At 43.0% G+C, this 12,787-nt stretch overlaps 1 protein-coding gene across 1 annotated transcript; it reads right to left on the bottom strand.

The window, feature by feature from the left end:
- Positions 1-243: 243 nt before the first annotated feature.
- Positions 244-1,994, bottom strand: LOC125513826 (gamma-glutamyl peptidase 5-like). The gene is made up of 2 exons (XM_048679035.1): positions 1,365-1,994; positions 244-963 (listed from the first exon to the last, which is right to left on the bottom strand). The coding sequence occupies exons 1-2, from the start codon at positions 1,863-1,865 to the stop codon at positions 583-585; spliced, it is 882 nt and encodes a 293-aa protein (XP_048534992.1). The 5' UTR covers positions 1,866-1,994; the 3' UTR covers positions 244-582.
- Between the last annotated feature and the right edge of the window lie 10,793 nt (positions 1,995-12,787).

Here is a 12,787-nt window from a genome sequence, read left to right as displayed (position 1 = left end):
GTTTCGTGGTAGATTTGGTAGAAGAGAAACTCGCTAGTGTTCATAGACAAATCGTCATCACCCACCATCATCTTGGCCCGTATACGAAACGAGGCAGGGCAAGGGCTAAACATTTGGGTAACTATATGTTGGGGGAGTAGGCTTTTTTTTTAACACAGTACATACTTAAGCGCTCATATATAGACGCATACACTCACTCACTTATCCTATGATGCACACACACATTTTACCCCTATGAGCACATTTAAAAGACTGAGCCGTCATATTATCACACCGCCGGAAATTTTGAAATAGATTCAGGAATAATGCGAGCCGGATTTTTTTTTAACACAGTACATACTTAAGCGCTCGTGGATAATTGGCATTCGTCAGACCTTATGTCCGTTATCCAACCATACAACTACAAGACATGCTGTGTGCAACGCAGCACATGCGAAAAAAATCAGCCACTCGTATAGTTGCTGACACAAACGCTTCACCGATCGTACGTGCATGCATGCAGCCGTACCATTATACTACTGCAGCTAGCGAGCACATGCATGCGCCGAACTAACAACAGCCGGTCCGCGCATTTGCAAAGCGCTACAAGCCAATGGGGGAGGCGGTGGCAGGGAAGTGAGCGACGTGGTGGCTGCAGCTAATCTCCGGCGCCGGTCCCTGCGGCGGCGGCCTGGGGGCGCCGCCGCCGCCGGTGCACCCTGACCCCCTCAGGAAGGCCTTGCAGAGCCCCGTCCAGAACTCGCGGTCCGGCTCGCCGCTCTCCGCCGTCCTCCGCGCGTCCTCGCCCACGCACCCGTCGATGGTGCTGTTGTTGACGAGGCGGTTGGTGAGGTTGAGCAGGATGTCGTTGGTGTACTCCGGGTGGCCCTGGATGCCGAGGGCGTTGTCGCCGACGGCGAACATCTCCACGCGCGTCTTGTCGGAGTAGGCCAGCACCTTGCCACCGGGCGGTACCTCCCACACCTATATCAATCAAGCAAGCGCACCCATAATTGATTAAGACATTCAACCTCATCAAGATAAGTAAACTTACGAACATACTGGAGCGGGCTAGCTGAAGAAATGCAACATCATAGGGTACTATATTTGCAAGTGGCATGGTTTATTGAGTAACACGTCAAAAGTCAAATCCCAACGAGTTGGTGAAAAATATGATTAGATGACACAGCGGCCTACAGCTACATGCATGCATGACAACTTTTAATTACGAAATAGCTCGACGAGCACCGTCAGTTGTCACGTGCAAGTGACATTTTGCCAAAATATCAACTGCGCATTGGTATGGCAGGATATTTCAAGAAAACAATTGAGCGTTTAAGCGCCGACGGCTACTACTAGCAGCTAATTAACTACGGAAAATATACCTCGTCTTGGTGAACCTCGATGATGGAGGCGTTCCGGGGTGGCTCCACGGGCAAGAACTCGAAGGGCCATTCCAAATCATCCACGAAGGTCACCTCCTTCACCCCGACGTCCCAGCCGCTGGGCGACCTCCCGACCCTCCCGCCCAGCGCGCGGCACAGGGCCTGGTGGCCGAAGCAGACGCCGAGGACGCGCTTCCCCATGGCGTGGACGGTCTGGAGGAGGAGGCAGAGGCGGCGGACCCAGCACGGGGCGCCGTCGCCGTGGGCATCGTGCGGGCTGCCGCTCACCACGAAGCCGTCGTACAGGCCCAGATCCTCTGCTGCCGGGAACTCACCGTCGATTACGCGGTAGCAGTCCCACGCCTCGTCGGGTTCGCCGGAGCGGAGGGCGCGGAAGAACACGTTCCGGTACCCGCCGTGCGCCTTCCTGGCGTAGTCCGAGTCGTTCACCGCCAGCAACAGCGCGTAACGCCTGCCCGCGCCCGCCGCCGCCACCGTCATCGGAGCGAGCTGTCGGAACTCGGAAGCAAGCGACGGAGCTATATAGCTAGCTCAGCTGGCACTGGCAAGATAACTGAGGCTACAAGTGTAGGTATACCTGCCACTGCCACTCTGCCAGTGTGCTCTGTTGCGGTGCTATTTATGGAGGCGGAAGACACGGTGTGGCTGAGCCACGAACGTGGAATTGGGTTCGCGTCGCGATCGCTTATGGAAAACGTGGTGGCGATGCCTCGTTATTGAATATTGTACAGATGCTCGCCGTCGATCGAGATGGGCAACGATCGAGCTAGCGAATCGACTCGAAACCGCATCATAGTGGCTACCACCTCTGTCCTAGTTTATTAGTTTCTCTTCATAATTTCTGTTAATTTTTAATCATAATTTAACTAACAAAATATTAATGCATGTCCAAAAATTATATAGTTGGATTCATATTTGAACATGGTTTCCAGTGACATAATTTTTAATGACAAGCATTATTATTTGTTAGTTAAATTCATGGTTAAAATTTAATATTACTAAATACGAAGAGGATCAATAAATCAGCCCACTGGCCATTAGTTTAGTGCTAGTGGTAACTATGGGTGCGTAATCACGTCGACGTCGCGCGCGAGGCCGGCGCGTGTGATTGACACGGAAATGGCAAAACACGAGGCATATAGCTCGGTGGGACTCTGTAGCTTTGGCAGCTCCCCGCGGGAATCACTCAAGCAACATCAGTCAAGGGTCCACGCCTACAACCAATCGACGACTTCTTGGGCGATGGACATGATTGACGGTAGCGAGCAGAAGGAGGACCAAGTCTGTGTCATTTTTTGAAAGGTTTGTGTCATTTTATGTGGGGCTTGGGCTATGTGATCGGAACGAAACGCAAGAAAGCATGGTGAACATGACCGCACGATGCAGCCAGTGAAGTGCACAGTAGATGTGGCGATGGACCTGCCTTCGTCCGAAGAAGAGAATTGTATGAAGAAGGTGAAATTAAAGGTCAAGTAGAAGCCACCAGGTATGCAAGATAATAGGGGACTATGGTGTCCTGATCTTTTGATGAGATGATAGTTATCGATTTTTGTGAAGCCGACTTTGACGATCCGCTATGACGTGCAACGCCGTTGCGCCTTAACAACCGCTAAATCAACTTCGAAAGGTTATTGACCACATGAAGAATGATCAACCTGACCACGAAGGTCTAATCCATGCAAGGAATCGAAGAACAGGTAACAAGTAAGAATTATTGATGAAAGTTTGGTCTTGGACATAAACGAAATATATGAAGTTGCAACTATGGATAACTTTTAACTAAACAACTAAATCTAAACAAGCCCTAATAGCTGTATTTATGTGGGGACAAAGGAGGATTTCGTCCAAGACTACTGAGAAATTGCTTATACGGGAGCTCTCTCACTAGTGGCGGGCAGGGTGTCTTGCCACTGGTAATCTTGTAAGATACTAGTGGGGGGCGGACAGGAGCATCCACCACTCATAATATGGTCCTAGATTGCCCATGGGCAAACTCACCAAGGGCGAGTACTTACTCGCGACGGCCATTGGTATATAAATAGCAGCAGCCCGAACTCTTTTCATGAACTGCTACTAGTAATATGGGCTCCAATTTGACCCAACTAGCTGTGGGGCAAGCCTCATTAGTGGTGGTTCCTTAGGGCTGTATGCCATTGGTATATTTTAGTACTTTTTTGGTGGTGGTGTATATTTTTTGTTTGGGTTAATTTGATAAATGCCACTCCAAATCTGGCGATTCCGAGAAATGCCACTGCAATTTCCAAACTTTGAAAAATGCCATTTCATGCCATTTCTAGTGGCATTTTTCGAAATCTGGAGTGGCGTTTCTCAAAGATTGCAAAAATTGCAGTGGCATTTTCAAACTTTGAAAATTACAGTGGCATTTTTATGAATCGTCATAATTGGAGTGGCATTTATATAATTAACCCTTTTTGTTTTTATAGTGTATTATCTATTATGTTTTATGGTATTGTATGGAAACCGATTTAAATTTTATAGGTTTCGTTATTTGCTATATTTTAGGCATTTTATGAACAAATTTTATTTTATGGGTCTCATGCGGAGATGTCAAGTCATGCGTGTAGCCGGCAGGTGTTGCATGGTAGCTCTAGCAGAGGTGTCATGTTCTGCATGTTGCTGTTGGATCAAAGGTGGTGCAATAGTGACTGCAGATAAGGCGGTATGGGACACATGTCCTCTGATATCCCGTCCTATAGTATTCGGCTAGCGAGGTGTCGATAGCCAGACAAGTAGTGATGATGGTAGAGGCGGCTTCAACGAAGAGCATGCGAACTGATACGTCTCCAACGTATCTATAATTTTTTATTGTTTCATACTATTATATTATCGGTTTTGGATGTTTTATATGCATTAATATGTTATTTTATATTATTTTTGGGACTAACCTATTAACCTAGAGCCCAGTGCCAGTTTTTTCTTTTTTTCAGTTTCGCAGAAAAGGAATACCAAACGGAGTCCAAACAAAATAGAACCTTCGCGATGATTTTTCTTGGAAATCAAGTCGGAAGAGCCACAAGGGGGAGGGCGTGCCGGGGGGGGGGGGGGGGGGGGGGGGGGTAAGGCGCGCCCCTGCCTTGTGGGCCCCTTGTGACTCACCTGACCTAATTCTTCGGCCTATATATTCACATATATTCCCAAACCACCAGAAGTATTCACGAAAACACTTTTCCACCGCCGCAACCTTCTGTTCCCGTGAGATCCCATCTAGGGGACTTTTCCGGCATCCTCCCGGAGGGGGATTCGATCACGGAGGGCTTCTACATCAACTCTATTTCCCTTCCGATAAAGCGTGAGTAGTTTACCACAGACCTACGGGTCCATAACTAGTAGCTAGATGACTTCTTCTCTCTCTTTGATTCTCAATACCATGTTCTCCTCGATGTTCTTGGAGATCTATCCGATGTAATCTTCTTTTGCGGTGTGTTTGTCGAGATCCGATGAATTGTGGATTTATGATTAGCTTATCTATGAATATTATTTGAATCTTCTCTGAATTCTTTTATGCATGATTTGGTATCTTTGTAATTCTCTTCGAACTATCGGTTTGGTTTGGCCAACTAGATTGGTTTTTCTTGCAATGTGAGAAGTGCTTAGCTTTGGGTTCAATCTTGCGGTGTCCTTTCCCAGTGACAGTAGGGAAAGCAAGGCACGTATTGTATCGTTGCCATCGAGGATAAAAAGATGGGGTTTAAATCATATTGCTTGAGTTTATTCCTCTACATCATGTCATCTTACTTAATGTGTTACTCTGTTCTTCATGAACTTAATACTCTAAATGCAGGCAGGTGTCGGTCGATGTGTGGAGTAATAGTAGTAGATGCAGAATCGTTTCGGTCTATTTAACACGGACGTGATGCCTATATTTCATAATCATTGCCTTAGATATTGTCATAACTTTGCGCTTTTATATCAATTACTCGATAGTAATTTGTTCACCCACCGTATTATTTGCTATCTTGCTCTAGTGAAACCTATGGCCCCCGGTTCTATTTTCCATCATATAAGTTTCCGATCTACTATTTTGTAATCTTTTACTTTCCGATCTATAAACCAAAAACCCAAAAATATTTACTTATCGTTTGTTTAGTTTCATCTATCTCTATTAGATCTCACTTTTGCAAGTAACCGTGAAGGGATTGACAACCCCTTTATCGTGTTGGGTGCAAGTTGTTTGATTGTTTGTGCAGGTATTGGTGATTTGTGTGTTGTATCCGACTGGATTGATACCTTGGTTCTCTAACTGAGGGAAATACTTATCTCTACTTTGCTGCATCACCCTTTCCTCTTCAAGGGAAAACCAACGCAAACTCAAGAAGTAGCACGAAGAATTTCTGGCGCCGTTGCCGGGGAGATCTACGCCAAGTCAAGACATACCAAGTACCCATCATCAACTTTCATCTCTTGCATTACATTATTCACCATTTGCCGCTTGTTTTCCTCCCCCCACTTCTAAAATGATTTTTGAAAAAATGCCTTTTTATTCGCCCTTCTTTAGTTCTCTTTCTCGTTTGCTATCTTTGCTTGTGTTGCCATGTGCCCTCTATTTGCTTGCATCTTCGCTTGCTAAAAATTTATTGATATGGATCCTCATCCACTTGCTAATCTTTTTAAGAGATCCAATTATGATGAACCAACTGCTAGTGAGTTGAGTGCACTAGATTATCTTTATGAGGTTTTGCTTGAAATTCGTGAATCTGAAAATTGTGATGAAGTGTTGAAAGAAGAAATTTATGAAGTGATTCACGATAGATCCTTGAATGAAAAGCATGATTGCAATGATATTAGTATAAATTCTATTAATGAAAATTGTGTTAATGATATGCAAAACCCTAAGCTTGGGGATGCTAGTTTTGCTATGTCCACTACTTGTTGCAATGATCATGATTGGGGTGATTTTTTTCTTACAATTTTGAAAATTTATTTAAGTCCCATGATGAATATGAGATTGATAATAATGTTTGCAATAATACTGAAAGTGGGTTTGGAAGAGTGTCAACTTTAGATCCCACATATTTGGTAATATTCAATCTTATGCAGTTTTTGATAAAAGTGGGTTCAGAGAGGTCATGACTTTATTTTATGATAATCCCACTATTTCGGAAGAGTGTCAACTTTGTATGCATGTGGATCATGTTGAGAATATTTTATGTGATAGTTATATTGTTGAATTTGATTATGATCCTATATGTAATTATTATGAGAGAGGAAAATATGGTTGTAGAAATTTTCATGTCAATAAATTACCTCTCGTTATGTTGAGATTGCTATTATTTCTTTCTCCTTCCTTGCATATGCTAGTTTTTGCTTGTCCAGATAATTTGTTTGCTTATATAATGCCTATGCATAGGAAGTATGTTAGACTTAGATACGTTTGTCACGTGTTTTATGATGCTCTTTTTGTGCTTCAATTCTTGTCTTTCGTGTGAGCATCATTAAAATTATCAATGCCTAGCTAAGGGCGTTAAACAATAGCGCTTATTGGGAGGCAACCCAATTTTTTTTCTTTGATTTTTGGTTCTTTTTTCAATAAATAATTCATCTAGCCTCTGGTTAGATGTGTTTTTGTGTTTTAATTAGTGTTTGTGCCAAGTAAGACCTTTGGGATGGCTTACGGTGATAGTTGATTTGATCTTGTTGAAAAACAGAAACTTTTGCGTTCACAAAAACAATGCTCATTTTTAACTGAAACATAAGTATTCGAGAGTTACAGATTGCTGCAGACTGTTCTGTTTTTGACAGATTATGTTTTCTTTGTGTTGTTTGCTTATTTTGATGAATCTATGGGTAGTATCGGGAGGTATGAACCATGGAAAAATTGGAATACAGTAGATATTACACCAATATAAATAAATAATGAGTTCACATCAGTACCAAAAATGGTGATTTATTTTCTTATACTAACAGAGGTTATGAGATTTTCTGTTGAGTTTTGTGTTGTGAAGTTTTCAAGTTTTGGGTAAAGATTTGATGGACTATGGAATAAGGAGTGGTAAGAGCCTAATCTTGGGGATGCGCAAGGCACCCCAAGGTAATATTCAAGGATGACCAAGAGCCTAAGCTTGGGGATGCCCAGGAAGGCATCCCCTCTTTTGTCTTCGTCTATCGGTAAATTTACTTGAGGCTATATTTTTATTCACCACATGATATGTGTTTTGCCTGGAGCGTCTTTTATGATATGCGTCTTTGCTTTTTAGTTTGCCACAATCATCCTTACTGTACACATCTTTTGAGAGGGACACACATGAATCGTGATTTATTAGAATACTCTATGTGCTTCACTTATATCTTTTGAGCTAGGCAATTTTGCTCTAGTGCTTCACTTATATCTTTTTAGAGCACGTCTGTGGCTTTATTTTATAGAAATTATTGAACTCTCATGATTCACTTATGTTATTTTGAGAGTTTCTAAACAGCATGGTAATTTTCTTTGGTTATAAATTTAGTCCTAATATGATAGACATCCAAGAGGGGTATAATAAAAACTTTCATATAAAGTGCATTGAATACTATGAGAAGTTTGATTCCTTATGATTGTTTTGAGATATAAAGATGGTGATATTAGAGTCATGCTAGTGAGTAATTGTGGATTGTAGAAATACTTGTGTTAAAGTTTGTGATTCCCGTAGCATGAACGTATGGTGAACCGTTATGTGATGAAGTTGGAGCATGATTTATTTATTGATTTTCTTCCTTATGAGTGGCGGTCGGGGACGAGCGATGGTTTTTTCCTACCAATCTATCCCCCTAGGAGCATGCGCGTAGTGCTTCATTTCGATAACTAACAGGTTTTTGCAATAAGTATGTGAGTTCTTTATGACTAATGTTGAGCTCATGGATTATACACACTCTGACCCTTCCACCATTGCTAGCCTCTCTAGTACCGCGTAACTTTCGCCGGTACCATACACCCACCATATACCTTCCTCAAAACAGCCACCATACCTACCTATTATGGCATTTCCATAGCCATTCCGAGATATATTGCCATGCAACTTTCCACCGTTCCGTTTATTATTACACGCTTCATCATTGTCATATTGCTTTCCATGATCATGTAGTTGACATCATATTGGTGGCAAAGCCATCGTTCATAATTCTTTCATACATGTCACTCTTGATTCATTGCACATCCCGGTACACCGCCGGAGGCATTCATATAGAGTCATATTTTGTTCTAAGTATCGAGTTGTAATTCTTGAGTTGTACGTAAATAAAAGTGTGATGATCTTCATTATTAGAGCATTGTACCATGTGAGGAAAGGATGATGGAGACTGTGATTCCCCCATAAGTCAGGATGAGACTCCGTACGGAAAAAAACAGGCCAAAAAAAAGAGAAGGGCCAAAAATAAAAAATAAAAAATGAGAGAAAAGAGAGAAGGGGCAATGTTACTATCCTTTTACCACACTTGTGCTTCAAAGTAGCACCATGATCTTCATGATAGAGAGTCTCCTATGTTGTTACTTTCATATACTAGTGGGAATTTTTCATTATAGAACTTGGCTTGTATATTCGAATGATGGGCTTCCTCAAATTGCCCTAGGTCTTCGTGAGAAAGCGAGTTGGATGCACACCCACTTAGTTTGTTTTTGAGCTTTCATAAACTTATACTTCTAGTGCATCCGTTGCATGGCAATCCCTACTCACCCACATTGATATCTATTGATGGGCATCTCCATAGCCCGCTGATACGCCTAGTTGATGTGATAGACTATCTCCTTATTTTTGTCTTCTCCACAACCACCATATTCTATTTGAAGGAAATATGCCCTAGAGGCAATAATAAAGTTGTTATTTATATTTCCTTATATCATGATAAATGTTTATTATTCATGCTAGAATTGTATTAACCGGAAACTTAGTACATGTGTGAATACATAGACAAAACAGAGTGTCCCTAGTATGCCTCTACTTGACTAGCTCATTAATCAAAGATGGTTAAGTTTCCTGACCATGGACATGTGTTGTCATTTGATGAACGGGATCACATCATTAGGAGAATGATGTGATGGAAAAGACCCATTCGTTAGCTTAGCATTATGATCGTTACAGTTTCATTGCTACTGCTTTCTTCATGACTTATACATGTTCCTCAGACTATGAGATTATGCAACTCCCGAATACCGGAGGAACACTTTGTGTGCTATCAAACGTCACAACGTAAATGGGTGATTATAAAGATGCTCTACAGGTGTCTCTGATGGTGTTTGTTGAGTTGGCATAGATCAAGATTAGGATTTGTCACTCCATGTATCGGAGAGGTATCTCTAGGCCCTCTCGGTAATGCTCATCACTATAAGCCTTGCAAGTAATGCGACTAATGAGTTAGTTGCGGGATGAAGTATTACAAAACGAGTAAAGAGACTTGCTGGTAACGAGATTGAACTAGGTATGATGATACCGACGATCGAATCTCGGGCAAGTAACATACCGATGACAAAGGGAACAACGTATGTTGTTGTGCGGTTTGACCGATAAAGATCTTCATAGAATATGTAGGAGACAATATGAGCATCCAGGTTCTGTTGTTGGTTATTGACCGGAGAGGTGTCTCGGTCATGTCTACATAGTTCTCGAACCCGTAGGGTCCGCACGCTTAACATTCGATGACGATTGGTATTATGAGTTTATGTGATTTGATGTACTGAAGGTTGTTCGGAGTCCTGGATGAGATCACGGACATGGTGAGGAGTCTCGAAATGGTCGAGACATAAAGACTGATATATTGGACCATGTTATTCGGACACCAGAAGTGTTCCGGAGAGTATCGGATAAAACCGGAGTGATGGAAGGGGTTATCGGAACCCCCGGGAGAACTAATGGGCCTCTATAGGCCTTAGTGGGAAGAGAGGAAGGGCCAGGAGGGGCTGGCCGCCCCTGGGTAGGAATTGGACTAGGGGAAGGGGGCGGCGCCCACCCCCCTTTCCTTCCCTTCCCCCTCTTCCTTCCTTCCCCCTCTCTCCCTCTTGGTGGATTCCTACTAGGACTTGGAGTCCTAGTAGGATTCCCCTCTTGGGGCGTGCCCTAGGGGCCGGCCGGCCCTCCCCTCCTCCCTCCTTTATATACAGGGGAGGGGGCACCCCATAGACACACAAGTTGATCTTTAGCCGTGTGCGGTGCCCTGCGTCGGTAACTTCATCATCACCGTCACCATGCCGTCATGCTGACGAAACTCTCCCTCGGCCTCAGCTGGATCTAGAGTTCGAGGGACGTCACCGAGCTGAACGTGTGCAGATCGCGGAGGTGCCGTGCATTTGGTACTTGATCGGTTGGATCGCGAAGACGTTCAACTACATCAAGCACGTTACTAAACGCTTCCGCTTTCGGTCTACGAGGGTACGTGGACACACTCTCCCCGCTCGTTGCTATGCTTCTCCTAGATAGATCTGGCATGATCGTAGGAATTTTTTTTAAACTACGTTCCCCAACAGTGGCATCCGAGCCAGGTCTATGCGTAGATGTTATATGCACGGGTAGAACACAATGAGTTGTGGGTGATAATAGTCATACTGTTTACCAGCATGTCATACTTTGATTCAGTGGTATTGTTGGATGAAGCGGCCCAGACCGACATTACATGACCGCATTCATGAGTCTGGTTCTACCGCCGTGCTTCGCACACGGGTGGCTAGGTAAGAACGGTTCTTGCTAAGCCCATAGCAGCCACATAAAACTTGCAACAACAAATTAGAGGACGTCTAACTTGTTTTTGCAGGGCTTGCTGTGATGTGATATGGTCAAGACGTGATGATATATAATTTGTTGTATGAGATGATCATGTTTTGTAACAGTTATCGGTAATTGGCAGGGGCCATATGGTTGCCTCTTTATTGTATGAAATGCATTCGCCATGTAATTCCTTTACTTTGTCACTAAGCGGTAGCGATAGTCGTAGTAGCAATAGTTGGCGAAACGACAACGATGCTTTGATGGAGATCAAGGTGTCAAGCCGGTGATGATGGTGATCATGATGGTGCTTTGGAGATGGAGATCAAAGGCAAAAGATGATGATGGCCATATCATATCACTTATATTGATTGAATGTGATGTTTATCCTTTATGCATCTTATTTTTCTTAGTACAGAGGTAGCATTATAAGATGATCTCTCACTAAATTTCAAGGTATAAGTGTTCTCCCTAAGTATGCACCGTTGCTACATTTCGTCGTGCCGAGACACCATGTGATGATCGGGTGTGATAAGCTCTACGTTCACATACAACGGGTGCAAGCCAGTTTTGCACATGCAGAATACTCGGGTTAAACTTGACGAGCCTAGCATATGCAGCTTCGGAACACTGAGACAGAAAGGTCGAGCGTGAATCATATAGTAGATATGATCAACATAGTGATGTTCACCATTGAAAGCTACTCCATCTCACGTGATGATTGAACATGGTTTAGTTGATATGGATCATGTGATCATTTAGATGACTCGAGGGATGCCTATCTAAGTGTTAGTTCTTAAGTAATATGATTAATTGAACTTTAATTTATCATGAACTCAGTCTTGATAGTATTTGCATATCCATGTTGTAGATCAATAGCTTGCGATGTAGCTTCCAGTTTATTTTTGATATGTTCCTAGAGAAAAATAAGTTGAAAGATGAAAGTAGCAATGATGCAGACTTGGTCTATGATATGAGGATTATCCTCATTGCTGCACAGAAGAATTATGTCCTTTATGCACCGCTAGGTGACAAACCTATTGCAGGAGCAGATGCACACGTTATGAAAGTTTGACAAAGCTCGGTATGATGACTACTTAATAGTTTAGTGCACCATGCTTTACGGCTTAGAAACGGGACTTCAAAAACGTTTTGAACACCACGAAGCATATAAGATGTTCTAAGAGTTGAAATTGGTATTTCATACTCATACCCGTGTCGAGAGGTATGAGACCTCTGACAGTACTTTTCCTACAAGATGGAGGTGAATAGCTCAACGAGTGAGCATGTGCTCAGATTGTCTAGGTACTACAATTGCTTGAATCAAGTGGGAGTTAATCTTCCAAATAAGATAGTAATTGACAAAGTTCTCTAGTCACTATCACCAAGTTGCTAGAACTTAGTGATGAACTATAATATGCAAGGGATGACGAAAATGATTCCCTGAGCACTTCGCGATGCTGAAATCGGCGAAGGTAGAAATCAAGAAAAGCATCAAGTGTTGATGGCTGACAAGACCACTAGTTTCAAGTAAAAGGACAAGGGAAAGAAAGGGAACTTCAAGAATAATGGCAAGCAAGTTTCCACTCCCATGAAGAAGCCCAAAGCTAGACCCAAGCCTGAAACTGAGTGCTTCTACTGCAAAGGAAATGGTCACTGGAAGTGGAACTGCCCTAGATACTTGGCGGATAAGAAGGATGGCAAAGTGAACAAAGG

Source organism: Triticum urartu, chromosome 6, assembly GCF_003073215.2.
Source record: "Triticum urartu cultivar G1812 chromosome 6, Tu2.1, whole genome shotgun sequence".
Lineage (NCBI taxonomy): Eukaryota > Viridiplantae > Streptophyta > Magnoliopsida > Poales > Poaceae > Triticum > Triticum urartu.
This window is presented reverse-complemented; position numbering and strand designations above follow the sequence as displayed.